Source organism: Cyanistes caeruleus, chromosome 5, assembly GCF_971803275.1.
Source record: "Cyanistes caeruleus chromosome 5, bCyaCae1.hap1.1, whole genome shotgun sequence".
NCBI lineage: Eukaryota > Metazoa > Chordata > Aves > Passeriformes > Paridae > Cyanistes > Cyanistes caeruleus.
The window spans coordinates 21,858,021-21,885,327 of NC_141705.1; the positions used below are offsets into that span (position 1 = coordinate 21,858,021).

At 35.1% G+C, this 27,307-nt stretch overlaps 1 protein-coding gene across 9 annotated transcripts in view; it reads right to left on the bottom strand.

Annotated features, from left to right (window-relative positions):
* Nucleotides 1–21,884: 21,884 nt before the first annotated feature.
* The window catches only part of ARAP2 (ArfGAP with RhoGAP domain, ankyrin repeat and PH domain 2), a 117,469-nt gene continuing 112,046 nt past the window's right edge, over nucleotides 21,885–27,307 (bottom strand). For 2 of the 9 annotated variants that reach the window (XM_023925393.2, XM_086888038.1), the window contains one exon: nucleotides 21,885–25,311. In XM_023925393.2, the coding sequence (XP_023781161.2) occupies nucleotides 25,240–25,311 (72 nt within the window). In that variant the 3' untranslated portion in view covers nucleotides 21,885–25,239. Of the gene's footprint in view, nucleotides 25,319–27,307 lie in introns of all 9 variants that reach the window. The other 7 variants (XM_023925391.2, XM_086888035.1, XR_015286546.1 and 4 more) reach the window with 5 other exon arrangements.

The window sequence follows — 27,307 nt, forward strand, 5'->3', positions numbered from 1 at the left end:
TACAAAGTGTAAAATTGACTGCAGAGAAAATCCTGAAGATTTTTGCAGCAAGTGAGTCCTGGTGCAGGGCTGCGGGGGAATCATGAAAGTGTTTCTAATATGGCATTTGCAGGTGCTGAAATGTTATTACTAAGCTACCAACTGCTTTGAGGAGTCAGATGTGAAAAATTCATTTCTGGTATCAGAGGATCCACCACTGAAACAAGGTAAGAAAGAATTTGTATGCGAGTGGCTTCAGTTTCTGCAGAAATCTTTTGCACATCATGAAATGTGAAAGGCTCCTCATTAGGATTCATTTGTAGATAAATGAACATGCTTTGCATGAAATCCAAACAGAAACTCAAGTGAAAAAGCTGCTTTTTAAAAGCCTGGAAGCAATTTCACAGACATTGCAATGCAGCAGTTTCCAAATAATTTATTTAAATCTCTGACTGTAGGTCCCATTTCTTTCTAATTATGAATTGGAAGCACCGTTTTTCAGCATGTCTTGATAATGCTGTGCTGAACCTGTGAACCATTCCATAAGAAATTATCATGAAACAATAGAACACTGAGTAAAATCTCAAATCAGTGGGAACAGAATAACCTCAGCTGTTGGAAAAGGACTCCACAATCCTTTCTCGGAGGCTACCTGCACACAGCCAGTTTTGCAGCCTGGTGTTTTAGCATCTTGCTAAGGTTTGACCAGGGAACAAACTGTAAGTGCAGGAGGAGCCATGCTGCTGAGGGCCATGGCAGCCCTCCCACTGCTCCTGGCATCATATGGTATTGAGCAACAGGAGAGAAAATGAAGGTCCCCTCTCCAGCATTATAAATATATTTTAACATTAAATATTCAAGCAGCCCCAATGAAAACAAGAGGTTACACAAGAATAAATCATATAAATAAACTTATCTGTATGCTTACCTGTTCAATATAGGGGCATCAAAGAATGAGGGATTTGTCAATTTATCACATAAATCAGTGGTATACACTCTCATTCCTTCCAAGGAAGGACATTGTGCTGGTGGTGGCACCTCAGCCTAAACCACAGGTGTCCATCAGCCTGGGCAAGTTCAGCTGTGGTTGCCTGGTGCCGGTGTCCAGGCACTGGCAGGAGGAGCTGTGGGATGGTTGGAAACTGCTGGCTCCAGCCAGTTCCAGAGGACCCACCTCAGGGCAAGATGACAAAACATATTTGAGAAAGGGCAAAAATACTGCACGGCAGGTGTGAGAGAGAAATCAGAAACAGCCCTGTAGCTCCTAGGTGGAGTCCATGAGGAAGGAGGAGCAAGAGGTTCTCAAGGCACTGGAGCACGGATTCCCCTCAGCCCATGGAGAACCACAGTGGAGCAGAATCCTCCCCCAGCCCCTGGAGGATCCACCACTGCAGCACAAGGACTGCATCTCATGGAAGTGACCCACACTTGAGCAGTCTGTGAAGAGCTGCAGCCCGTGGGAAGGACACTGGCAAAGTCAAATGGAAGACTGCAGCCCGTGGGACGAACCCCACACTGGAGCAAGGGAACAGCATGAGGCAGAACAAGTAGCAGGGAAAGTTTATTTTAGCTTCTCAGCATAAACCTCTGCTTACCATGACATTTCCTTTAATGGTTTGCCGCTCTGCAGGAATACATGACACATGAAAATAAACCTCTCCCTGCTAATAACAATAAAATTTCTAAAAGCAGGTTAGCCCATTTTGAAGTCCTGAATTACCTTTATTTCAAATTATTCTGTTTTCTAGCAGCTTGGAGGTAATACACGAGAAGATCATGACCAAAAATTAGCAAAAATGCAGTGAAGTTATTTTAACTGGAAGCCATTTTCAATTATTTCAAGTGCAGCAAGTTCTAGTGAAAAAAAAAGAAATTACGTCCTTTTTTAAGCACCTAAATACATATACAAAGGTTTTCATATGCATTTTTATGGAATTAAATACAAATTTTCCTTATATTGGTTGTCATGGCCTATATAATCAAGTTCACAGCAGTATTAGTTAAGGACAGGTAATTTTACACATAAATAAAAAAAAAATCTTTGACAAAAACTTTGCCATGAACCTTATGTTGAAAATATTATTAATCAAAGCATGGATGGCATGAAAATCATGTTGATTCCTAAGGTGAAGCAATATGATTCAAATTCTAGATAAAATAAATTACTTATTTAGCCCAGGAAAGCAAGCCAGAAGCTCTGGAATTTTGAACACTGGGAAAATGCTCACAAATTTTATCTCATTAATTATGTGTAAAATTTAAATTAAATAAATAATTTTAAACACAGGAAAAAATAATAAAATACTTTTTATCAAATTAAAAAGCATATTGGTTTTATCAATTTATTTATTATGCCTCTGGTTTTGCTTGTTCTCTGTACATAAAGCTAATAATTTGCTTTGGCAATTCTTTCTTTACTTCGTCCTTTTAGAGTGTTAAAAATAACATGGAAAGGAGCCAAAAGTCCAAGTAAATAGACACCTGTTTCTTTGCTGCATGGATTTGAGCACCACTGAATTCCTCTGTTCATCTTTGGACCGTGGCATATTGTAGCAACATTATCTCCATACGTGGCACCAGAATGGAACTGGAAAGAGAACCTAGTGCCTCTCCAATGCAGGATCACTCTCAGCTATTCCATTTCTGACACACCATGTCAGTCATGTACTCAGAGACTCCACTAACTCCTTAGACAACAAGCAGTGCCTCACAGGCATCTGTTAAATTTCCCGACATCTGAACTGAATAATAGGTACTTCAGTTCAGCTCAATTTTTCTTGTTCAGTCATAAACGAAAATAACAGAGGTTTTTTTGTTACTTTTCAGTGGCTATGTTGGCATCTTGAGACAGTTAATGACCTGCTCTCCTGAAATTAAATAGTGCTTGTATTTTTAACACTTTCTCACCAAAAGGGAAATGCCTAGCCAAAAAAACATGCCATAGAAGAGGATGGGGGAATTTCATTGGATCATAAGCTTAAAATAAGTCAGTGTCACATGTGACAATGTAGTGTCCTGTAAAAGGGGGAAACACCATACTGAGATGTACAGTCCTTCCTTCTACTCCATCCCTTAATAATAGTAAATTTCCTTCTCTTTGCTTTTTTGGTCAGTGCAATACTCATTTTCATCTCTTAAGGCAAGAGTATATGCTCAAAACAATTGTCCTGCTTTCAAAACCTGAAGATTAAAAAACCCTGTATTTCCCTGAGAATAATACTTTCCCTCTTTAACAAGAATTTGAGATTAATACTTTCCCTCTTTTACAAGAATTTAAGAATAACAAAATAAGCAATTTAATTTTAAATTCTTTCATGAGGGGTTTTACCATGCCAGTGTAACCATGTGCTTTGCTTTACAGAGGTGGTTTTGGCACTATAAGGGCTTGTGCTTTCTTCTTGGTTTTGATTTGTTTGTGTTGTTGTTGCTGGTTGATTGGCTTTTTTTTAGCAGTGTGCATATACATATGTATGCATACATGTATATAACCATGTATATATGTATGTATGTGCATATATATTACACAGAGTAAATATTGCAAATGTATAATTGCGCTAGCAAACCTTCAGTTTAATTAAATGCTCTCATCATCAACATTCAATACTACTGGTCAACTCCTTTGCCACACTCTTCATGTGGATATTGAAGACACTTCAGCAAAGCTCCACAAAGACACCTTCTTTATTCTTAGGTATTTCCTTCTGATACAGCTGATGGAGCAATTGAAAAAGGGCTCTTTGTGGCCTTTGCTCATACCACAAATTCATGTAAATTATATCTTCACATTGTGCCAGGACACATCCTGCATTCATTCTTACACTACTGATTAGTCCTTTCACACTTTCTACTTGTGGTTTATTCTAGCTGCAGAAAATACAGCACACTTCCCAGTGGCAAAGATTAAACTGAAACAATTTTTTTTACTCTCACTGTACTCCTCCAGGACACATAAAAACTTGAATTCAAAATCAGGTCCTTGGTTAGGCCACTTCAGCCACCTTGGGAAAACCAGGGTTTCATCCCAAAGGACCACATTCAGACTTCAGTTGCCTTTCATAACTGAAAACTAGCAGGTACCAAAAATGTAAAAATTCTTTTAATTTAACTCTTTCTTGAGAGGAATGCAGACACCACCTATATTTTCTGTGTGGTGTTCTGCCAATATTCTTGATACAACATTGGTTACTACAAATATATAGGTTACACCTTACAGGAAAACGAAAAATATTCCTAGTTTTCATTAAGTCACTGTTTCCCAACCTTTTCTCCTTCCCACAAACACCAATGCACTTGCATGCCAGCATAGGTATCAATTTCTTTGAAGCTGTAATTTGAAGGACCACTTCACACTGCCCACTGACAAGAGAGAGACAGTGCTGGGAAAGAGCAAGACAGGGCTTGAAAGCTGTGATTTTAGAAGCCCAAGATAGTAGTTCCAATAAGGATCATAATTTAACTCTCCAGACATTACAAAAAAAAATAAAACTGCCAGCAAAGAACAAGACATACAAAGGATAGGGGTATGTGTGAAATACTGCTTTTCTTGATGCTGATGATTTAGGGCTCAAGGGAAACCTTGAATTCACAGTTTAAAACTCTGTTATAGAGCAAGACATCCCCACTGATCTTCACAAAGGAGAAAAAAGGTCTCAGATTTTGCTTTTAAGAAAATGACAGTAGTGACTGAAGTTTAGATGTATATTCAAAAGGATTCAGAAAGAAAGCAACAAAAGAGGATGCAATTTTCATGGAAAGTACACGAATCAGCATGAAAACATTTAACGAGAAACAAAAATTGTGGTAATCAATCAAGAATAAAAAAGTAAAAGAAGGGAAAGACAAAGCTCAGAAGAAATACATTGTTAGTGACAAACAAACTTTTAAGGGAAAGTAGTGGGGTCAAAATTCTCTAAATATCTTAGGAACCCTCTGGAGGCATTTCCTGCGTGCAGTGCTTGTGCAGGCAGCACCACAACATGCACACAACCAAGGCTATGATGCTTGCATATTTTACCAAGCATGACAATTTGGACAGACAGATGTGCAATTATTGCATATTGCTGAAAGACCAACTGCATTGCAGATAAAAACGCTGGTATTTGACAAAAATGCTGCTATTTGATAAAAGTAAGCAGCTTTCAGAGAACTGAAAATAATGATTCGTTGTATTTCTATTGCTGAGGCTAACTGAGCTTAGTGAGCTTTGCTTTTTTGTTTGGTTGGGTTTTTAAACAACAATGAAAAGCATCACTTCTTGAATCTCTGATTTTATTTTTGTTTAGATAGTATGCCATTTTTAGACTGTCTTAAATCAAAGATCATACTTAAATAAGTATGTGGGTTTCTACAGATATAATTTGACAGTAAGGCCAGCAGATGAAAATTCCTGATTCTTGTTTAGTTGTTCTGTCTCATCTCAGCATCGTTGGAAAGCTCAAGGAGATATTTCAGAGTTTTCAGTATAGTTGAAAACTGCCAGGTTTATTTCCACAGACCTTTGCTATAATTTTGTTTCAGAGATGACTTTATACTTCTGATATACATTTTTCCTCCTTTTTCTTCACATCCTTGTTCTATAATTCACTTTTTGGTTGTAATGTTTATCTTTTTAGTGATTATCTGAATTCCTAGGAAATGATCCATCAGACATTCAGGCTATGACTGAGCTTGTATACCAATTAGTTTTGCATATGATACTACATAAAATCCAGACTATAAAGTAGTCAATGTGTGTTACGTGAAAAGCAATGATTAAGAAAATAAGTGAATCATTATGACACTTTATTGCACTTTGTAAAAAACACAAATTAAAGCCTCCTATATAATTCTAAAGACCAGAAATCTGGAAGAATCTTACACTGATCGCTACATCAACCCTTGCACTGCTAAATGTGCCATAGCATATCAGGACAAAAAAGAAAAAAGTGAAGGTACTGCACCCAACAGCATGTCAGAGTTCCTGTGCTCCAGCAACATAGTAAGGTCATACATGGTCTTACAAACCCTGCTGTCTCCTGTGGATTCAGTTAATAAGAGAAGGAAGTTTCTTTGGGTTTACCTGCCAGATATATGATACGCACTTCAAAGAAAGAATTTTTTTTTTTTTTTAGCTGATTCTATAATGGTAGCTTCAGAAGGAATTATTATTTCTAATTCATCTGTCTTGTAGAGACAAGTCTGAAGTACTAAAATGTAAAGCTCTTTTGTCAGCTGAACAAATGTACTAAACACTTGTCACTTGCGTACGCTAAAAGAGCAACAATTATTAAGAGATAATTTCTCCTAATACATGTCAAAGCAGAATAATTCTTTTTTTGTTCAGTAATTTCCTTGTGTGGTTTGATTGCTTTACACCAGTTATGAACTTCTAGCACTACTTACATATAGAAGGAGAATGACTAATGTATTGCTATACCTTTTTAAATTCCAGGAACCCATAGTTCCTGTTATACCATTATTCCACCCTTCTATCAAAACAGAGAGCATATACGACCTCAGAATGGAAAAATACTTGGTAAAATATTCCTAATAAAGTGCAAATGCTGAGGTTCCACCAAACCTTAAGTTAGAACTTCATGCCCTTTAATTTTTCTGGAATAGATGTACTTTTTAACAAGAGAACAATTTTCTTGCTAGACCATGCTTCTTTCATTTTCTTAATGATTTAACAGTCCTGAAAAGTTTTTTTTTTGTCATTGCTGTTGCATTTTTAAGAAAAGTGAAAGGGAAAACTTCTTCAAAAATAAAAAGAATACTTTCCATTTGATTATTAGAAAAATAAAGATTAATAGATTGTCACTGTTATCATAAAGAAATTAAATATATTTTCATCCTGTGGAAAAATAACGTAAGTCACAAAAATAATGTGACAATATAAAAACTATATCCAAGAAATATACTTGAATTTCCATAGATAAATTATTATTTTATTCCATTCTTTTACCTTAAATCACCTGCAGACTATTCTAATTCTGGGAGATGTGCCATACAAAGCTGAATCCTGACTTGATCCTTTGTTCCTATTGAAGTACAGTAAGAATGAAAATTACATCATCCAAACTAAGATGCCCAAAATATGTGAAGATATTTAAATCCTGAAAGTAATAATAAAATTATTTGTGCTTGAGCAAAGAAACAATATTGTACATTTTGCAAGCACTCTTCAGAATTCTGGTGGAAAGAAAGGGAGTTTGTCAGTCAGAGCTGTTATAAACAAACTGCAGCTCAGGTTAAGACACCCTTCAATAAGGAATGCCTAACGAGCCATTTCCGAGTGAAGCATTCAGTAAGTCCAAAAAGCAGTCATTAAAATAATTGATATTTTTAAACATTCCCTCTGAGGTTTAAAAGTCAACCTCACATCCTGCTACCTTCGAGAAAAAATCAAGCACTGGTAACATATTTCCAGTGTTCCAGAATCTTGCATAGGCTGTCTTCCTTATCTGCTGCAGGCTGATAATCTCTGCTCTCTTCTGGAAAAGTAAGAAATAAAGGTCCCTGTGCATTCATCAAGATCTGTCTAAAAGAACAAAGCAAATACTAACAATGCTGATGAATAATTAGCATTTGGGGCCCCAAATGAAACTGTAGCCTCTTCTTTCCCAGCCTGGGAAGTCTATCTTCTTACAGTCATTAAAAAAAAATTAAAATAGTATTTTTTTTTTACAAAGGTAAAGAAAAAAAAGGTCAATCTTACTTTCTACCTACAGAAAAAAAAATATATTGAACAGGAAATTAATGCAAATCTCTGGATAAATACTGTTATGTATCATTTTCTTCTATTCCACAAATGAAATACAGTTCCTATAATTTGTATAATGATTTCTGTCAGACCCATAAAAACAAAACCAAAGCTGTGCAAGCTACACTTGCAGTGTGACCACAAACCTCTGTTTCCACACTAATCTGCACACAGACGTAAATCCCTGTACGTGCATATTTGAAATAATGGAGGAAGGCTGAGATCACCTGAGGGAAGTTGTGCTGTCTCATTTGTTTTTTGCAGCATGAGGATTAATCTCTTTTCTGTGTAATGCCAGAAGCTAGCTGATTGCATTGCAGGATTCCCCTCCTCTTCGTGTTCTCCTTCAAGAAAAAACTTCTTATGAAACAGTGGAGATTGCCTGTATCTAAAGGCAGGTCACAATGCATGGTTATGCTGGTGGTTTTAGGATCTCTAGGTCATTGCTGAAATTTCTTGATCATTTAGAAATTTAGTCTGGATTTTTTTTTCCTCTCTCTCAGAAAAAAAAAAGGATTTTAAAATCTGTCTTAGCCAAACATGGCACACTATACACCTCCCACAGTCAGCTCAGCATGTGATCCACTGTTAACCCATTTAATTTTCTTGCTTTTCTCTGTTCCCAATGTGGTGCTACTGCAGTTTAAGCAGACTAGTCATTGCTTTACCACTTAGTGAGGCCAGTGGGGGACCTCTAGTGTGAGTGTCAGGGAAGACAAAGATACTCTGTTTTGGGTTTGGGGTTTTGTTTGTCTTGTACAGTTTTTTTCAGGAGTAATTTTAGGAGGCTGGACACAGTGTCCACTTCTAAATATAAAGGCTACCCATAGATAGAGTCATAAACTTAAATACTCTATGTTAAAAGCAAGTAACTATACAGTTCCCATTTTATAAGGTGAAACGACTAACAGAATGCAGTTGTCTGTCTCAAAACACTGTCAAAGCCATAGAAGGAACTTGCCATAATTAAGCCATCACAGTGAGTACTTGAAATAAGCACAAGAGGAAGGTGCTAATTCCAGGCCTAGCAGAGGTAAAGGTCTGGTTAAAACATTCTGGTTAATGTATCTGGACAAAAATCCCCACTATGGTGAACTATGGGAAAGGAAGTAACTGCTTATACACACGCTACTTCAAATTATAGGAACATCTGCAACCACCCTGTGGATACCTAAAATTTGGATTGTATAAAGGTGATGACTCAAAAGAACTTTAAATAAAATCCGTATTATTGACTTTGGCATACGGTTTCATTTGCACGTTAATTTGAACAGAGACAGCTCTCACTAATCAGATTATAACATATGGTCAATTTGAATAGATGGGAGAAGATAACCAAATCTTAATTCTAATCAAATAAGTCTACACTACATTGAAACATCTAATGCTTAGATGTTCTTTTTACAACCCATACAAAGTAAAAGCATACTGCTTGGATACAGTTTTAAATTTATTTTCACTGAGCTTAAAAGAAGGAAAAGGGACAAAATTAAATATAACAATAAGACAATCCATAAAGTACACTAAACTCATCAATTCTTCACAAAAAAATACTGGGAAATGGCCAAGTTCTTTAACTTTTCAGAACAGCTGCTTAGCATTCACAATACTAAGCAACATTAATACTATGAATGTCTCACAAAAGCTCTGAATATTTCTATTTGGGTTAAAATAATTTGCAAAAGCAGTTCAGAATAGAAAGCTGTTCAAAACATCTTTGAGAAGCTTTAACCCACCTCAGATGGATATATCTTGATTTCAGTTTTAATCTAATCCTAAATAAGAGAAATTTGTTTAATTTAATAAGAGAAATTAACAGCTAATTTTCAGTGCAACTTCAGGAAGTTAGTGCATTGCTTGAGGTATACTCCATTGTTAATGTCACTGTGTCTGCTGTCCCAGATCCATGAAAACAACTTCATCCACAAACGGAAAACTACAATCCCAATATGTTTTCTACCACTTTTGTTTGTGTGTGTTTTTATTTTATTTCAGTCTGTTTTTATGGGACAAGGCTTAAAAAAGGCTCAGCAGCATAACAAAACCTTGAGCTTTCAGCAGAGCTATAGGCTGAATACTTACCAGCTCAACCAGTGCAAGGAGCAGGGAACTGGTTGTTGCAGGGTGCTGACAATCTAATTCTTGCACGTAGCAAGAGTCCTTGGTTCCAGGTTGATTCTGGGAAGGACAAATGGAGTTATTCTGCTTGCAGTTCTGTCACTTTGATCAAGTCTAGCAGAAGAAGTGGGCAGAGCCATGTAAAATTAAACATTTACAAGTGGCAGGAACAGGGAGAAAATATTACAGCAGATGATTTTGATCCTTCTTGAGAAAAGTCAGAATGTAGAGTGCGTAAGATGATGGCAAGAAAGGTATTTAGCTGAAACTAAGTCTGGGAAGCTTACCTGATCTCACACTTGTGACTGAAAATCTGTGACATTTCTTAATCTTGACACTAGAAACTATATCTTCCAGTAAAAACACAAAAGAGTATCTATATTTTTCTCCAAAGTAACTCAATTCTCTCTTTTGAAAAAAAAATTAGGTTTTCATAGTTCATGAAGGCATTTATTTCTTCTAATATCTTCATCTGAGACCATTCCTTTTGACAGAGTTATTGTGCTGTTTTGAGAACTTTTTTTCTTTTATAATTTCAAAGTTTACTATATTGTATTTCTGTTGAAAGATCTACTTTTCATTCTGTGAAGTTTACCTTCTGTGCCTGACAGACCTCCAAAGCCAAAGCAAAGGCAATAAAGCAACAGCTGCCATAGGAACTGGCTATAATTTGTATAGGAAACTTTCTCTCACCTGAAGCTGTTGGTCTGCTGTGAGAACATGACTTATTTCTCATCACTAAAACTATGAAATATAAATCTTCATGTATCAAGTTTACATTTTTTTTTATTTTATATTATAAAAATAGTATTTTTATTCTTTCACTTCCTTTTTAACCTAATAACCCAAGATTTCTCAATTTTTCCCTCATGCTTTTAAAATTTCTGGTAGGCCTGTTAATGATGCTTTTTTTCCTCACTACTAGCTAAATAAGCACTATATCTACAGAAAAGCTCACAACTACATTTTATAGCTACTACCTTTTTTTAATTATGTTGATATACGCTAGTATTTTTTGGTTTTTTGAGCAAGGATGTATGTAAAATATAAGTTTATTATTCTTACTACAACACCAAAGATATTTTGCTGTAGTACATACGAATCATTCAATTTCCATGTGAGTCATCTTATATTTTTCCAAAACTGTGCACCTGAACTTACATCCATGTTCTGTCAGCTGCAGAATTCCTTCCTTTTTCCCATTGTCTCTGCCACTAAATTCAGAAATAAGCATACATACCTGAGTGAACAGGAAAGATAGAGTCAGGACAATTTTCAATGACTTCCCTTCCATGACTGCTGTTCCTAAAGGGTTTTAGAGTGATAATATTTTATAAACAAAGCCAAGGCAATATATATATGGCTTATTTTTTTATTATTTATTTATAAGGCAATACATGGCTTATTTTCTGAACTCCACAGCACTAGGCAGGAAAAATACGGTAGCATTCATATGGACAGTACACTACATAGAAAAACAAGACTTCAATCTGAAATAAGGTAATTTCTCTAAATATCATTAAGTAGCTGGAAGCTGCTGCAGGCAAACTGCTGTCTGTATCCAGGAAATATATCTGGTTTTCTGCTCAGTAAACCTTATTTAAAAAAAAAAAACGCCTTTAATTTTTAGCAAACTTAAAAAAAAAAATTAAAAAAACAGAAAACCACATGGTATTGCAGGCTGTCCTGAAAAAAAAAAAGTGAACATGATGTGCGATTATTTTTCTAGTCTCAAGGAAGAGCATTCAGCAGTGTCAGACAATATGACCAAAATGTGCATTTATAAAAACTACAAAAAGACTTCCATGCCCATGACAGGAGGTGATTCAACTAGCTGTCTGGCAGTAAAGGTTGTTTACCAGGTTTTGGATTCCTAATTGGGTGCCTAGCTTGCTAAGTAGCAGCTGGTCTTTAATTAGTTGAAAAATTATTATCACTAAAAGTTGCCATAAAAAGAAAGAGAACAATATAATTAAAGTGTTAGAATCCATATGGTGGGATATGTATCTTCACTTGTCAATAGCTGTTTTTCCTCTCTTTTCCACTCAGCATTAATAAGGAAAAACTGTTCATTTGCCAAAAAGTTCTCCTTTTCTAATTTGAATTGAAAGTAACATTAAATTGGAAGTGTGCTGAAACACTGTACATAGTGTAATGTTTCTCTTTGACTGTGAAGTTATCCAAGAAGCTATTTTCCACAGAGGTGAGTTAGGATTGATGAGTCACCCTTACGAGCACACCTAATCATGGTAGGACATCATTATCTCACCTTCATTCATTATTTATAAAGTAAAACTAGATGAGAACCTCTTTGCATGTAAGACTTAGCAAAACACAAATTTTATGCCTGTGATGTATTAAATATGACCATAGCCTGAATGCACATTACAGTCTGCAACTGAAAATTTGCACTATAATTGCCTCAAAATATTTTACACCCCACTTTCTCTGGTGGTTTAGAGACCTTCTCTGCACTTCAGCATTATTTGCCTAATGCATGTGGACTGATGAGACTACATGTGAAGCAAATAGGGTGTTAATACAAGTAATGTCTAGGCATATTTTTTCCAAAATATTTTAAACACCTGTGCTATCAATTTTAATATTATAGAATATTACACTGTTTTTATACTTACTGTACTTACTAATTTTGTCAAGGGGGAATGGAGTAGGATAATATTACTCAGTTTTCTAATACCTGAATCGCCTCCAATTCAAAACCTGGCAGAATCATCTTGTCCATTAACCATCCATTTTGTGGTGGAGAAATTCAGCAGCTGGGAAAGGTGTTTCCTTGTAACAGTGGTGCAGTATTAAAGGAAAAAAAAAAAACAGAAAAAGAAAAAGCTAACTCTGTTTAAGTGTCATTACATTAGCTACAGAAAATGGATAAATTCTACATTGCTCATACTAGCAGTGGATGACCTCCACTTATCTGCATCTGTTATTGTTTAAATAAGAGCAGAGAAATCTAGGAAATATAATTATCTTCTGCTCTACAGGAGCAGATTGCCAGTATTCCAAGCCTAGATAATCTTTCTTAGCTGAAGGTAAGATCAGGACATTGAGCATAAAAGAAAGGAACTGTTTGAAAGTCTAAATTTCCAAGTGACTCAATTATCCTGAACTATCTGCTGAGAGAGTTGAGAAAATATGTTTTAAAATAGCCCTTCACCATAAAATAAATTGATTCTTGGAAGTAACTACATACAGCGGAAACAGCATTTCACAACTTTACATGAGCCTTTCTTTAAGGTTACGAATTTGCAGACAAAGTAGAAAATATACATCAGATAAGCAGCACAGACCAACATGCATCAGCTTCAATCCTTCGCTGTAATGCCTTCCAAAAGCTAAGTCATTATTTTTTTCCCTGCTGAAGTGGTGTTTTCTATCTAGATTGTTCCACATTCAGATCTCACTCGTATTAGCTCACTGCAAGGCACCACAAGAGATTAATGTGCCGTAAGGCAACTATAATAAAGTAAAAAAGTTGTATCAACATTTAATCTTCAAATACTTATTACCAGGTCTCCAAATTACATTGCAGAGATTAAGAAAAAAGGTTTATCTAAGAATTCCATTCCATTTTTCTCTTGACCTGATTTTAATAGGATGCTAGTAATTTTCTGTGTGTTAAGATACAAATTTTTTTTTGCTGAACTTGAATTTAACACTTATACGTATATAAAAATTGTGATTTCACTTTGCTACATGGAGCTGATACTGGACTTTCATTTATATTTAAGGTTTGAGCTATGCCAGTTAGCTTTTTGAAGAAAACAGCTTAAAAATACAAATTTTTAGCAAATTATTTAAATTTTTTTTTCATTAAACTTTAAATATTAATTTATAATTCAAAGACTACTAAAATAATTATTTGTTCAACTATTGACTGATTGACAGTTCTTCTATAATACTTTAAGACAGGTCTTACACTCATGGAGAACTGAGATACAATTTTTTTAATAATGGTTCAGAAACAACCACTGCTTTTTGCAGGCAGAGGAATTTGTGTGGGGGAGGTGGTGTTTGAATTAATGTATTTAGTTCTTCTCCATTACTGCATTAATGATGGTTAACATTTTTTTCCTATGTCCTTGTCAACCACAAATCAACAAAAATCCCCATGGCATGAAACATGGCATGAGACATGGGTTGCATTCTTGACTCATTTTATGGTGAAGAACTGCAAGAAACTAAAAAAAGGAAGTGAAGGCACCTGTCTCTCATCTCTGCATTGCTGTTTTAAAAATATTACTACTAGTGTTAGATGCCCATAATGTTCCCACCAAAGTTTTGGTAACTGAAGTGTGTGACCATTTCCCAGTCTGTGTAGAACAGAGAGATCCTAATTTAATCTGACACTAGAAATGCATCAGTGGGACTGAAGGAACCTCCCTCCCTGTAATTCTAGGAAGCATGGGAATGGGGAGCCTGAAGAGGGGGAAAAATGGAGCCAGTAGTAAAGGTCAGGTTGGCATTCCTGGAGAATGCAACCTACTTGGCTTCAACAGCACACCTGCTACCAGCTTAGCCACAATGCAACGACAGCATCTTCGAAATATATTTAATAAACACATGCACAGCAATTCACAGCAGCAGAAGGGACATTAGCATTAGAGAAATAATTGATGAACTGCAAAGAGAAGTGCCATGACTAAATATTTTCATTCAAAATGTACATGTACACGCACAAAAGTGTATGTGCTACAGTCTGCTAGACTACCATTTTCTTCAAGTTTATAGTAGACATGTAATAGTGGACTGCCATTTATTTACACTTACAGACAGCTTTGTTGCAGTAAGGACACCATAAGTTTTCCTCCAATTAAGCTGAATCCATATTTATTTAAGTTTTCCTCTACTTTAAAATTCATTTTTATTTGAATCTGTATGGAAAAATGTATCAAAATCAGGCATCCTAGCTGCCAGATTGCTGCATGGACCTAGATTCAACCTTCATGTAATTTCCAGTGGCAGGTGATAAATGAAGAGATGAAAAAAGAGAACTAGTACAGAATTCTGATGAGCAAGCCCTTTCTAACTTCAATCAGAAAAAATGAAAACTCTATTTGATGTCCATGAAACAGACTGTATATTATAAGCAGCAGCTGGAAAAGAGCTTATTAAAAACGTAACCGCTAAAAGATGACACTCTTTCGGTATCTATTTTCTGTGAGGGCTGAGAATCCCTGACCTGTCTCACTAAAAGCTCTTTAAACTCAGTAAAGCTTACAAGGGAAGCAGGATTAAATACAAAATAACAGCAGCAAAATAATAAAGTGAGAAAATCTTCATTTCTTTAATCACAGTTATCAAGTACAATAATACTAAGCCAGCATTCTGCACTGCATAGTAGAGACTGGTACAAAAAACTATAAAAAATGGATTTTTGATTATCTAATCTAAAAAAAATTTCTGGATAGTGAACCTGCTATTTAATTTTCTGGAAAATCAGCCCATACTTAAAATTGGAAAAAAAAAATCCACATGGTAGAGTCCCTCAATATAATTTCAACAAGCTACAAAACTTAATATTTGTACTTCATAATTTCATTAGATATCACAAGTGGGGACAACTTTTGTCTTGGTAAGTAGTCTCAAAGACCATCTGCAAGACATTTAGATATTTAGAACATAATCAGTTTAGAGATGTATATTTGTAAAACAGTCTAATACATATCAGCTGAAAATTCTGCAATCTATTTTTCACTAGACTGGTTTGATATGGAAAAACAACAAAAAAAGACCCTACTTGATCTCCTTGCTCTGTAAAATTTTTTCATTGTTTCTGGGTTTTATGCTTCAGTGAGGTGAGATGCCTGGTAGATTTTTCCCTCACAGCTCCAAGTTAATGCAAAATTGTGAGACCCAGAGACCACAAGGGGCAAAAATAAGCAGCCTATAATAGCTTGCTTACATTATTCAGCATGTGGTATATAAGCACACATTATTTACAAGATTCATTTTACATGCACATTAATTATGGAAAATTAGAGACACCAAGAGAGAGCCATTAAGCGTCGATTAGACACTAAGAACAAGAATGCTGGCAGTGCTAGTAATGAGAAACCTAGATTACTTCCAAAGGGAAGGCAGTTCATTAATATTTTGCTTCTCAACAGTTCAATTATAGCATGCCTAATGTGCTGGACATTAGCCTTTGGGGGCCTGAATCAAACTGTAGATCAGAGTGAGATGATCTTACTTGTTTCTTGAAGATGCAGGTGCAGCCTCCTGGGGAACTTTTATTGCTGTCAAAACAGTTTATCACCTCATTCTGAAACCTCTTTAAAGCAACACACCTCCTTCACCTGTAAATGTTTAGGGCAACACCAAATGAAGTGATGAGAAATTTTTCCTCTTCCACTGGAAACTGGAGCTCCACAGCTTGAAGTGTAAATACCAGGGAACACAAGAACAATGTCCTGGTCTTAAAAGGGAACATAAAAAATAGCAATATGTCTCTTTCTTCAATCCTGTAAAATGTATGGCATGCTGAATGGTGTCAGCGAAAGGTTTCTAATGGTTCAGGTAAATTGTCAATTAAGTTGACAATTTAATTGTCAAATTGTGAAAGAAATTAAAAATACTTTTAAAATATAAATCCAGTTTGCTCCTAGAAATCCATGGTTAAAAGTTCTGACTCAGAGAAAGAAAAGAGTTTCCAGTGCACGTATTAGTTCAAAAGTTGTTATTGAAAGCAGATGGTGATATGAACTCTAGCTTCTTCATAAACTACAGTTATTGTCTCAAAATGGAATATATAAATAGCAATGTTCATGAGACATTGTTTTACTCAGAATAAAGCCTATATAATTTTGCTTGCATTCAGAATTTTTACTCCTGTTGGCCTACTAGACATTTTATCTTGATAATAAAAATATAGTGGGAGAAAGATTTTTTCAATCCAAGTAGCATATAAAGTGGCCTTCTGTTTAAAACCTAATCATAAATACAGCTACATTCTTTCACTGTGCAATTTCTTTTCACGGTTCATTAATTGCAAAGAGATAACCTGAATGGTGAGTTTGCAATTTTATGATAGGGTCCTGTATGGCCACGAGGGAAGGATCCACTTTTATGTGTTCATCTCCCTAATGATACATTAGGGAATAGAAAGGTGAGTATCAAGAGCTAAAAAGCTGAAACATTTATAAAAAGGTACTGTATATATTATACTGTACTTTTGGAAGCAACAGACCTGTCCTTAATTTTTTTCTACTTATTTTTCATCTCTGAACAGCTGACAACAGGCAAGGATAGAGATTCTCTTCATGATAACATGGAGCATGAGTGCACCAGAAAACAATTTGACCACTCTTTATTTACTAAATTAAAAAATATGTATTTAAAGGTGTTGAAAACGGAGGAGTTATGGTGAAATAAGGTACCTACAACAACATTTCTTATCTATTCATTGCTTTTGCTTAGTGCAATCAGGAAAAAAAAAATGATTGCTGTGCCTGTCTATTAAAATGTCTGCTTAAAAAGCCCAAACAAAAACTTGAAAGTAAAACTTGAATGCAAAAATGTTAGTTGATTTGTAAAATATCTTTGAATCACTTTTTAATTATAATGAAGGTTTTACTATGAAAACCAAAGTGATGTAACAGCACCATCACAAAAAAGTTACCAACAGGTAATATATGAGATCATTTAACATTTTCTGGTTTCTTACACAACTTCAAACATACCAGGTTATGTCTACCAGAGATCCAAAATTTGGCTGTATGACATGCCTGATTAGCCAAAAAAATCAAATCACATAAAACCTCCAGTATCTGTCAGGATGAAGGTTCTTTTAAGATAAACATTCAAAAGGAGAATTCAACACTGTTAATGAAAATCTGGACAAAAATCTGGATACAAAATTTTTGTTCTTTACAGAACTACAGTGTCCACTGTAATTCACTGAAGAGAATTATAGAAAGTCCTAAATTCTACTTCCTTGAACTGACTCAGGATACCTACAATAACTGAAATAAAAACAATGAAACCATGAAAAGTGTTCAAAGTTGATTTGAATTTTAGCATGGGTGTCCTCCCTCTGTTTTGTTAAATGGCTCTCAAAAACAATTCATTAAAGGAACCTTTTGCAAACATGTTAAAGAGGAAGGTTATTTGTTGTAGGTTGTTTGGGGTGGGTTTTGTTTGTTTGTTTTTTGTGTTTTTTGTAATAGAATTTTCAAGATGAATTTCTGGCTGTACATCTGTGCATTTTGAATTCTAAACTAGTATCTTTCCTTGAAACCCAAGTAGTTTGGAGAAAGAGGAGATGGCTGCAAGAGATTCAACTGGAGATAAATTAACTGCTAATTGAGAAACATCAAATTTTCTGTAACTAATTTCTCATCACTGTCCATAACCAATCAAGATTGCATTATTTAAGTAAACAACATATTGAGGGCTGTTGAATCTCAATAGAAATATTTTATGTAATACTGTCAGGTTACTTTTACAAACCCCAATGGTAAATAACGTCAACTTGCATTTTTTATTAATTCAGTCATAGGTGGAAAACTTTTAAATTTTTTTCATAACTGACATTAAAAAAGATCAGCAATCATCACAAGATATGCATTTATCCCAGAAACACTGTTCAGAGAGAACAAAACAAATTAATGCTGCTATGATGAAACTAGTATAAAGCAAACCTTTATAAAAGGTCTTTTTAAAAAAATTACCTCTAGTATCTTTTTGTATCAAGATTTATGTTTTGAAAAATAAGCTTTCTAAATTAAACTTGGTTACTAATACTGAAAATCCACAGAAAGCTTAAGCTAGTGAGAATCTTTCTCTAAAATCTAGAAGAAAAAAAAAGTGAAAGTGCATTTGCTATTTAATGAGTAAACCCAGAAACTTTCTTAAACTAAAGGTCAGATTTACTGATATTTTAAAGATGCTTCATATTTGGTTTTCTGTGTTCTAGTTCTTAATACAGATCCTGTGCAAACATTTTCAAACCTCATTTACCTGGCCCAGCTGTGCTATATAAGATCAAGTGACAGAAAGGGAACCTATCCTACTATCTCTAGGTTATGGACAAAGTGTACTGTTGTTCTACTCAGTGATTTAACCAAGACTCAAAGACACATTCTCCTACATGCAAGTTCTGTAATCACTCACAAAACCTGATTTCCCCTGGAAGGAAAGCCTGTAAAGATTCTCATGTGAAAAATGTTCTACCTCTAACAGCCTGGGAAGACCTGAGAGTTGTTATATGCAGTTTAAAATACTCATCATCTAATGAGATTTAACAGTCACAATATGTTGGATGAATGAGTAAACAGTGGGGAAAAAGAGACACACTGAAAGTGTATGTGCTGGACACCCATCACAAGAGTAAAATACTAAGGCACCATAAACTAAATGGCTAATGGCTACAATCTATTTGAAGAAATTATATTTCAATCATGATTTTCAATTTAAATAGATATAAACAGATAACAGATATAAGAGATAACTAGATAAAACCAAAATAGTCAAATACAAAAAAAAAAAAAAAAAATCTGCTTTTAAATGAAACATATTGTCAATGTGAATGGGGAGAAAACAATGTAATAAAACTCATATGTAGAGCAAACCTCAGCCTATCAGTTTTTCAACTGTACTGGACAAACCAATCTTAATTAAATTTAGAAAGAAAATACTTTATGTAGCCAAAGGTATAATTTGCAAGAAACTGTGTTATTGTTGTTATTAAGAAACAAGAAATTATTATAGGTTCATTAAGAAACTGAAGAAAAATAATTCAAAAAGGCAAAGAGAGTATATTTGCTTTAGTTTGCCTTCTAATTTGCTAAAGACTACAAATTTAAGTATGTAGATCTTCAGAGGCATGTATAAAAATGGTTTACAGAACTCTGGAATACCTATTAGCCAGCATCTGAATCTATTTCTCTCTCTTCAGTGAAATCCCTTTCTCTCTGGTAGCACTGAGAAAATCTCTATCAGAACTTAAGAAAAAGGTTAAGGCAACCTTGACATAATGGTCTTGACCGTATTGCACATACTATCTGCATAAAGAGGCAAAAAAAAATATTCAGAGATGCCATGGGTTCTAAACAAAAATCATGGCTAAAGTTTGAACTCAGAATTTTTAATTAACATTTTTTAGAATTTGAATTAGACCAGAGTGGGAGTGGGTATAAAAGATACCTTAAAGATTATGATATTCCAAAGTCTAAGACACAGAACAGGGTCTAGAGCAAAAAGAGGCAGGGCTCAAGTAAGGTCAGGTAGACTAAACAGAATTCTGAACTGCAGTGAAAGTACAGGCAAGCAGGAAGATACAGTTGTCTATTTGGCTTTAACATCCACATCCTTCTTCCTCATCAGTGCCACAGATCATCATGAATTTCTAGTGAAAGATGAGTGGCAAAGTGTAACAGGAATATTCTCAAAGAAATTTCAGCAAAGGTAATAACTAAACCATTAAGGTACAGCAGTGGTAAGAGCTAAAATAGCAGGATTGTTTTTTCCCCTTAACTGAGCTGCAGATGGATCCCATTTTCAGTGGAGTCACAGGAAAAGTAGTGCAATCTCCCAACTGACCATGAACCACTGAAAAACTGTGAGGGTTTCTGCCTTTTTACATAGAACAGTCTAGTCTCAAGAAACAGTGAGTTTGACAAACACTTCATTTTTTGACAGCACAGAGAATCTCTCCAGCAGTTCTGAAGCAGGAATATTGTATTGAAGAATCCTGAATCTTTTCAGGCAATCTTGCCACAATAGGCTGAGTTTTACAAGTTAATACATATTTTTGCAAACAATTCAACTTGGAACACATTCAATCTGTCTACCAATGCAGTCTGTTTCTAACCCACCCACATATAGTACAGTTTTCTCAATGTAACTTACTGAATCCAATAGTTTCTCTTAAGTAGCCTAAATCTAAAAAAATTTTGGAGCATTCTATGCTCCAAACAGGGACTTGAGTCAGTACTTTTTTTTCCTATTTTTTTTTCTCAGTTTCCATTTGGACTCCAGCACAACTGAATCTGTTCCATTACAAATTCAAGCAAAGTCTGATAGCTGACTCTCCCACTGAAACAGGCTGCACTGGCAAACAGGATATAAAAATCAGAGAGGTGATGCAACATGGTAGGCCTAAAATAGAGTGTCATAGCCAGTGAGAGATGCACCCCTTACTTCCTTACTCCTGGAGGCACCAACCCCATCCCCAGCAGAGCACGTAAATTTTTCTCAGACTTCTTCACCTGGAATTTGAGCTGTGGAAATGGTGGTAACCTGGCAGCACTCAAAGGAACACAAATTGTGCCAGCACTGTATCAGGGGAGAGAAAAGTCATAGCAGTGAGATAAAATTCCTGTAACTTTTACTCTCAGATAAACCTGTATCTCCAGAGCAGTCTAAAACTACCCCAATACATGACAGCAAAAGGCACCCCAGGGGTGCCTCTGGCAGACAGAGCTGGAGGCATCCTAACAACTTGCCTTAGGCAGAATAGGCCTGGAGCTCTTCCAAGGGAAGGAACAAAAATCAGCGATATGGCCAAGCCTTCCCCATTAACTGAAGAGATCTTTGGGGATATCCTTTCCCCACTGGACAGATTCTCGGATAACATTTGCAAAACCTTTTAATGCCAAAACTGCATCTCAACCCAAGTCACACAGTAAAGGTAAGGGCTGCATGAACACACTGTAGATCCCAGCTGGTGAAATCGACCCCACTAAAGCAGTCTCTGCTGAGGCACAAAAACTATTAGTCAAAGTGCTCTTTTGAACTGGCATCCCAGAATAGTACCTCAGAAAGAGATCTGTTTTGAAGAAAAATTCTAAAATAGCAGACAATATCCAGCTCAAGTAAAAAAAAACCAAAACAAAAAACAAAACAAATAATATAGTTCATATTTCTTCTTGGGTTTTCACTTGCCTCCATCACACATCCTAATAAATGTGAAAAATAAACACAAACAGAACACAGGCATTATGTTAAACAACAAAAACAATGGATACATGTCAACTTTACACCTACCTATCATGACTGCAGAAGTTAAACAACGTAATGATGAACCTGAGATTTACTAAAATTTATTAGGACATTAATCTTAGTCTTCTCATAGTTATACACCCATACATAAAATACTGGTTTCCCATTTAACTTCTTTGCAAATGAGAAAGTAAACTCTTACCAGGTTATTCAATAGCTTTCATATGGGCAGGGACAAATTATTTTAACATTCTTACTGATTTTTTTCTAAAAAAATCCATCACCTAGTTCTGAGAAAGAGCATTTATTCAATTACAATTCTCTAAAAATTACACTTTACCAGTCCTCAACATGGCATGAGAACAACAAAAGATCAGTAGCCATTAAGATACTGCAACAAACCACATATTTTCTGCAGGTCTTAGATCAGTCAGAAATGTGTAGTGCAACAATAATGTGTCGAATGTTTAGTCCAAAATACTGATACCTATTTAAAATAATTAATTGCAAATTTAGTTTCTACTTTCCCAAATAAATTTTACTTGTGTTAATACTGTCACTATTCAGTGTGCCTCTGTGAATGTGCATATAAATTTGTGCACATATATGTGTTTGTGTATGTATACATACAACGCCAAATTTATATGCATTCTATTAAACATCATCTTGATTTTTTTGGCCTGTTAGCAGCAGTTATAGAGATATTTTACCTGTGACACGGTTTTGAAATAGAACAAATGTTCCTGTAGTCTTTAGAACCAATAAAAATACACAAACCATTTTCTTCATGGATATATTCACTTCAATGCACAAAACCCTTCCACTGCTCCATTTATTCCATTAGTGTAGTGGCTTAAATGATGCATGAGGCTTTCAGCAGTGAAGTGAATGTCATTCTTAAGGTCCCAATAAAAAGATAAACAATATAAGAACCATAACTCAATACTGAGAAATATCTGCAAATAAAAGTAAAACTATAAATAGTACTTTCAAGTCCAGCCTGATGGAAAACAAAGCAGTTTCTCCTGCTGGTATTAGGCCCCAATTCAAATCAGCATTTAAGAATGTGTTTATTAACATTAAACTCCAGCTTTAATCAATAAAATTTGAGTTCAGGCTTTCTTGATACGCATTCTTGAGACAGGGCCTCAATGATTAAAAGAGGCTCAATTACAAAATGAAGGTAGCAAAATAGTCAATAGTGCACTGGGAAAATTAAAATCTACAAACTAGGTTCAGTTTCAACAACTGGTCAAATAAGGTAAGTGCAAAGTGTGAAAGACTAGACTTGCTCTGCCAGTGCTACATTCCAGAATAATAAATACTACTGTAAAATATTTGAGTTTGATCTCTTTTTCTCTGTGCTTCCTAGCAGAGCTGCCAGATACATGATTTGAGTCACTTGTTTAATTTCTTCAATCAAACAAATTATTTTTCCAATTAAGCTGCTCAATGTAATCAAGAATAGAAGTAAATGATGTGAGAAATGTTACGGCACCTGTGACTACCAAAAATAGAAGAGGGACTAAGTGAGCATACTGCTTCTGTGCTTCCTCTCTCCTGCTCTAAGAGATCTGGCCAATTCCAATCAAACACTAAAGGCATCAGTAAGTTTTTAAAAGGCTGGTGAGAATCTGTGGCAGTGTGACTAGTCAGACCACAAAAGGGATAGCAGCAAAAACAAGCAGATGCCTCCCTTGAAGCAAAAGTGCTGTGTGAGCTCATTAGTGCTCTGGTCTGTTGCTCCTGCTGCTTAACCACACAGCATCTACAACACCTGGAAACAGCCCTAGCACAGCAGCACCTTTTTCCCATCCAGGTGTTATGGAACAAAGTAAAATCAGAAATCCCAAGGAATTAAGTGGAGATAATATCTACAAAACAACTGAAAATAATTTCATTCCTTGAATAGGTTTTTTTTTGAAAAGCGATGCTGAATTTTAAATTTAGGGAACACTGGGACTAAAAATCAAAGTAGCTGTACTGTGCTACATCACTATCTTCAGGAACTGCTACCCACATACTCAGAAGGCAGCAAGCAAGGCTGTTCTCTCTGGGACCAGCCCTTACACTCAGAAGAGCAGTGGTAAAGTTGTAGGACAAGCATTTCTAGTCCCTGCAAACAGATTACTGTTTACCTTTGTCTGCATGGTAAAGAGAAAGGTAAATCTCTTCCCCCATTTAGGATTTGGCACTTCTTAACTGAGTGTGTTTGTATCATTCTGATTTGTTTGCATGGGGACCATTTTTTCTTGAAGGAATTAATTTCTCATTTAAATATTAAATACTCATGGGAGGTCAGCAACTTTGTTAGTACCAAGCAAGCTCTATCCAAAGAGCAATAGGAAAGCTTCCCTTTGTCCCCCTGAGCTGAGAAAGGCCCGTTTAGAAAAGTACTTTGGCCCACTGAGATGGTGCTATTCTTCCAATTCATGTACCCATTAGAGGTTGAAGACTTTTTTTGTGCTCCTCTATGATCTCATCACTTAGATGCCATAATTAGATGTACACCCTAGAGATACAGTTTCAAGATACAAGAATTAATACATTATGTCATCTACCACATGTCTCTCCCTTTTAATTCTTTCACATGATGTCTTGTCAGAAGACAATTCTATGGAAGCAAATACTAATTTTCTCCTTAAATAAAAACAAAACCACAAACAAATCCAAACAAGAACAACAAAAAACAAGAAAAAAAAAATTCAAATCATATGTTACTAATTTTTATAGTGTTAGACAATTAAAAATATTGCAGTCAATAGTATGAATTTCAGAGTGTATCTTCTCTTTTAAAAATATCTCTCCAGTATTTACAAGGTAGTACAGAATATAAACAGAGCAAAAGCCTTTGACAGTTCTTAGAATCCTTGTATCCAACAAAATCTGGAACAACAACAACAAAATAGACAAAGCTCTGGTGTCCTTGCACTGCACAGAAAAACTTCCAAACTTCAGGAGTTTTATATTATCAGTTCTCCCAGTTCAGTCTTAAATAATTACATTGGGCATACACATATACAAAATCAATAGCTGTATATAAACAAACTATACTTCCTTATTTCCTCTGCACTGTACAAATTACACACTTCAAAACTTTACTTTTGAATAGAATATATATAAAACACAAAAATATATATATAAGCATTATGCTTCAGCCTCAAGAAATCAGCTGGAGGTTTCATGAAGTGCTCTGTTCTTCTGCAGCACTGTATTTAGTTCCTGAATCACATCTGATGGTAATTTACTATCTAGTTCCAAAGTAGTTTTGTTCGGTTTGTTTTTATTTTTCTTCAGTGTCTTATGTGATCTTTGGTGTAATTCAGGCATCCCTGAGCCTGGATCATCTTCAGAAATCAAATTTTGATGTGTTTTTGCATGATTTTGCACTTTCTCCTCCTTTCTTTCCAAACATTGTGCCACAATAGATGCTTTTTCTTTCAAGTTTTTTCTTTCTTCCAGAAGTTCGTTATCATGGTGTTCACCAAATCTTGATTTTCCAGTTTGTAGTTCTATACGCTTATCAAGCAAGCAAAGAGAAAGAAGTTCATTCACACCATATTAAAAAAATGTTTAGATTGCAATTTTTGCTCATTAGTTTCACATAAATTTTAAAGGAAAATAAATTTACTCAAGAGCTAAGACATCAAGTCAGTTTTAAATTACCACAATTGTCCTATTATCATTTAGTAAGAATATTTAGTGACCAAATTCTCAATTAGCAGTACTTCTGAAATTTACATAAATGCACCATGCCAATGAAGACATTTATTTTTATATAATCATGATTGATTTTTCATTCTACCACAGCAGACTAAATTTAAGTGTTTCACAGCAGATCCATATACTCCTAAAGACTTAGAATTGTTTGATGGAATGAATACAACTGTGTCTATTGCAGTCTTACAACTGTGTATATTGCAGTCTTGATAATATAATGACTGAGCAACATGAATATATGAGAGGTGATTTTGAACAATCAAATGAACATTTTCAGCACCTGTTAAATACTAACTGGTATGTTATAAACACTGACTTTTTCAATTTGCATATTGGTGGGCTGTTTTCAAGCTCTTAAACTGAAGAAAATTAAAGGTAAACCAGATGCTGCATCTAAATTTGCACTATTGTATTCTGGCTACTCAGTTGGTGTGGCAGTAGGTAGAACATTCCTTTTGTGGAACAGCCTGAAAGTTCCAAAGGAAAATTAGGTCCTGGAATACTTCTTTCAGGTGTGACATCTTTCTTGACAACCACAAGGTGGAGAAAGCTGAGGGAGACTTTGGGTCTTTTTGTATTTCCTGTGTGGAACTTGCTCAGTTTGACTGCATTTTTTATGGAGTCAATTATCCACGGCATATGAGCAACTTGTTCCTTGGAATCTTAATACACTCTATATGTTAAAACAAACATCAAAAACTACTCAAACACTAGGGAGGAGCTAGCTTAGATACACATAATTATAGAATGGTTCAGACTTTCTTGTAGGCCTTTCTTGTAAGACCTATTGTAAGTCAGTATGCTATTTGATGGTGCTTGAAAGAAATGATTTTTCCTCATTCCTCAGTCTTGTATTTTGAAACAAAATCAAATACTTACTGCAGATACACAGCAATATCTTTCTATTGCAATTGAATTATTCTATATGAGAAATATGCATATTTTAAATGCACTATCCACATGTGCAACAAGTGGTGTAGAAATAACCAAAATGTTTTGGTTCTATTTTTTATTATGATTCTTATTTATTGAGTCTTTCAAAACTTTGGCATTACACATTTATCTTGCTAACACACAATAAAACTGCTTCCAACAATGGGGGAAAATCATTCAACATAGACATTTTAAGCAAAAAATATTAATATTAAACTCAGCTTCTGGGTATCTTTGAGCTTATAGTGGTTTGGGGTTTTTTCTCCCCCAGTCTTTCTCTCACAAAGACATCACTTTTTTCACTGTTTGGAAAACTTCCAGTCTCTTTTCCTGTCTGTATAAATTGATGACATTTCTACTACAAGTTTACACACTGATCTGTAAATAGACCTCCATCTTTAAGAAAATGCTTGTTCCTGGTATTACTTTCTAATGCTTTAAAACTGAGATATTCTTGTGAACTGAGATATTGGAGACGTACTCAACTTCATGTAAAGACTGAAGCCATCGTCTCATCTTTTTTTTAACTGACTCCACTGCTGTTCAATATTTCTTCTTAATAAGCCATATCATACATATACTTTCCAACACTGTTTTACTGTTCATTCCAGTGTTATCTTTCCATGTAAAAAGAGCGTTAGTTTTTATTTTTCCTTATGTATTTTTGTGTTAACCTTCCTAAAGTATGCAAAACCTTTTGCATAAAAATTCTAGACCTAGTCATGTCATAAATAATGAAGATTGTGGATTTCTGAGTTTAAGTTCAAATGCAGACCTCCTCAAAGTTGCAGTGTACAAAACATTAGAGTCATCCCTAATAAAGCAAATTATCCACAAAAAAAAACCCTCCAAAAT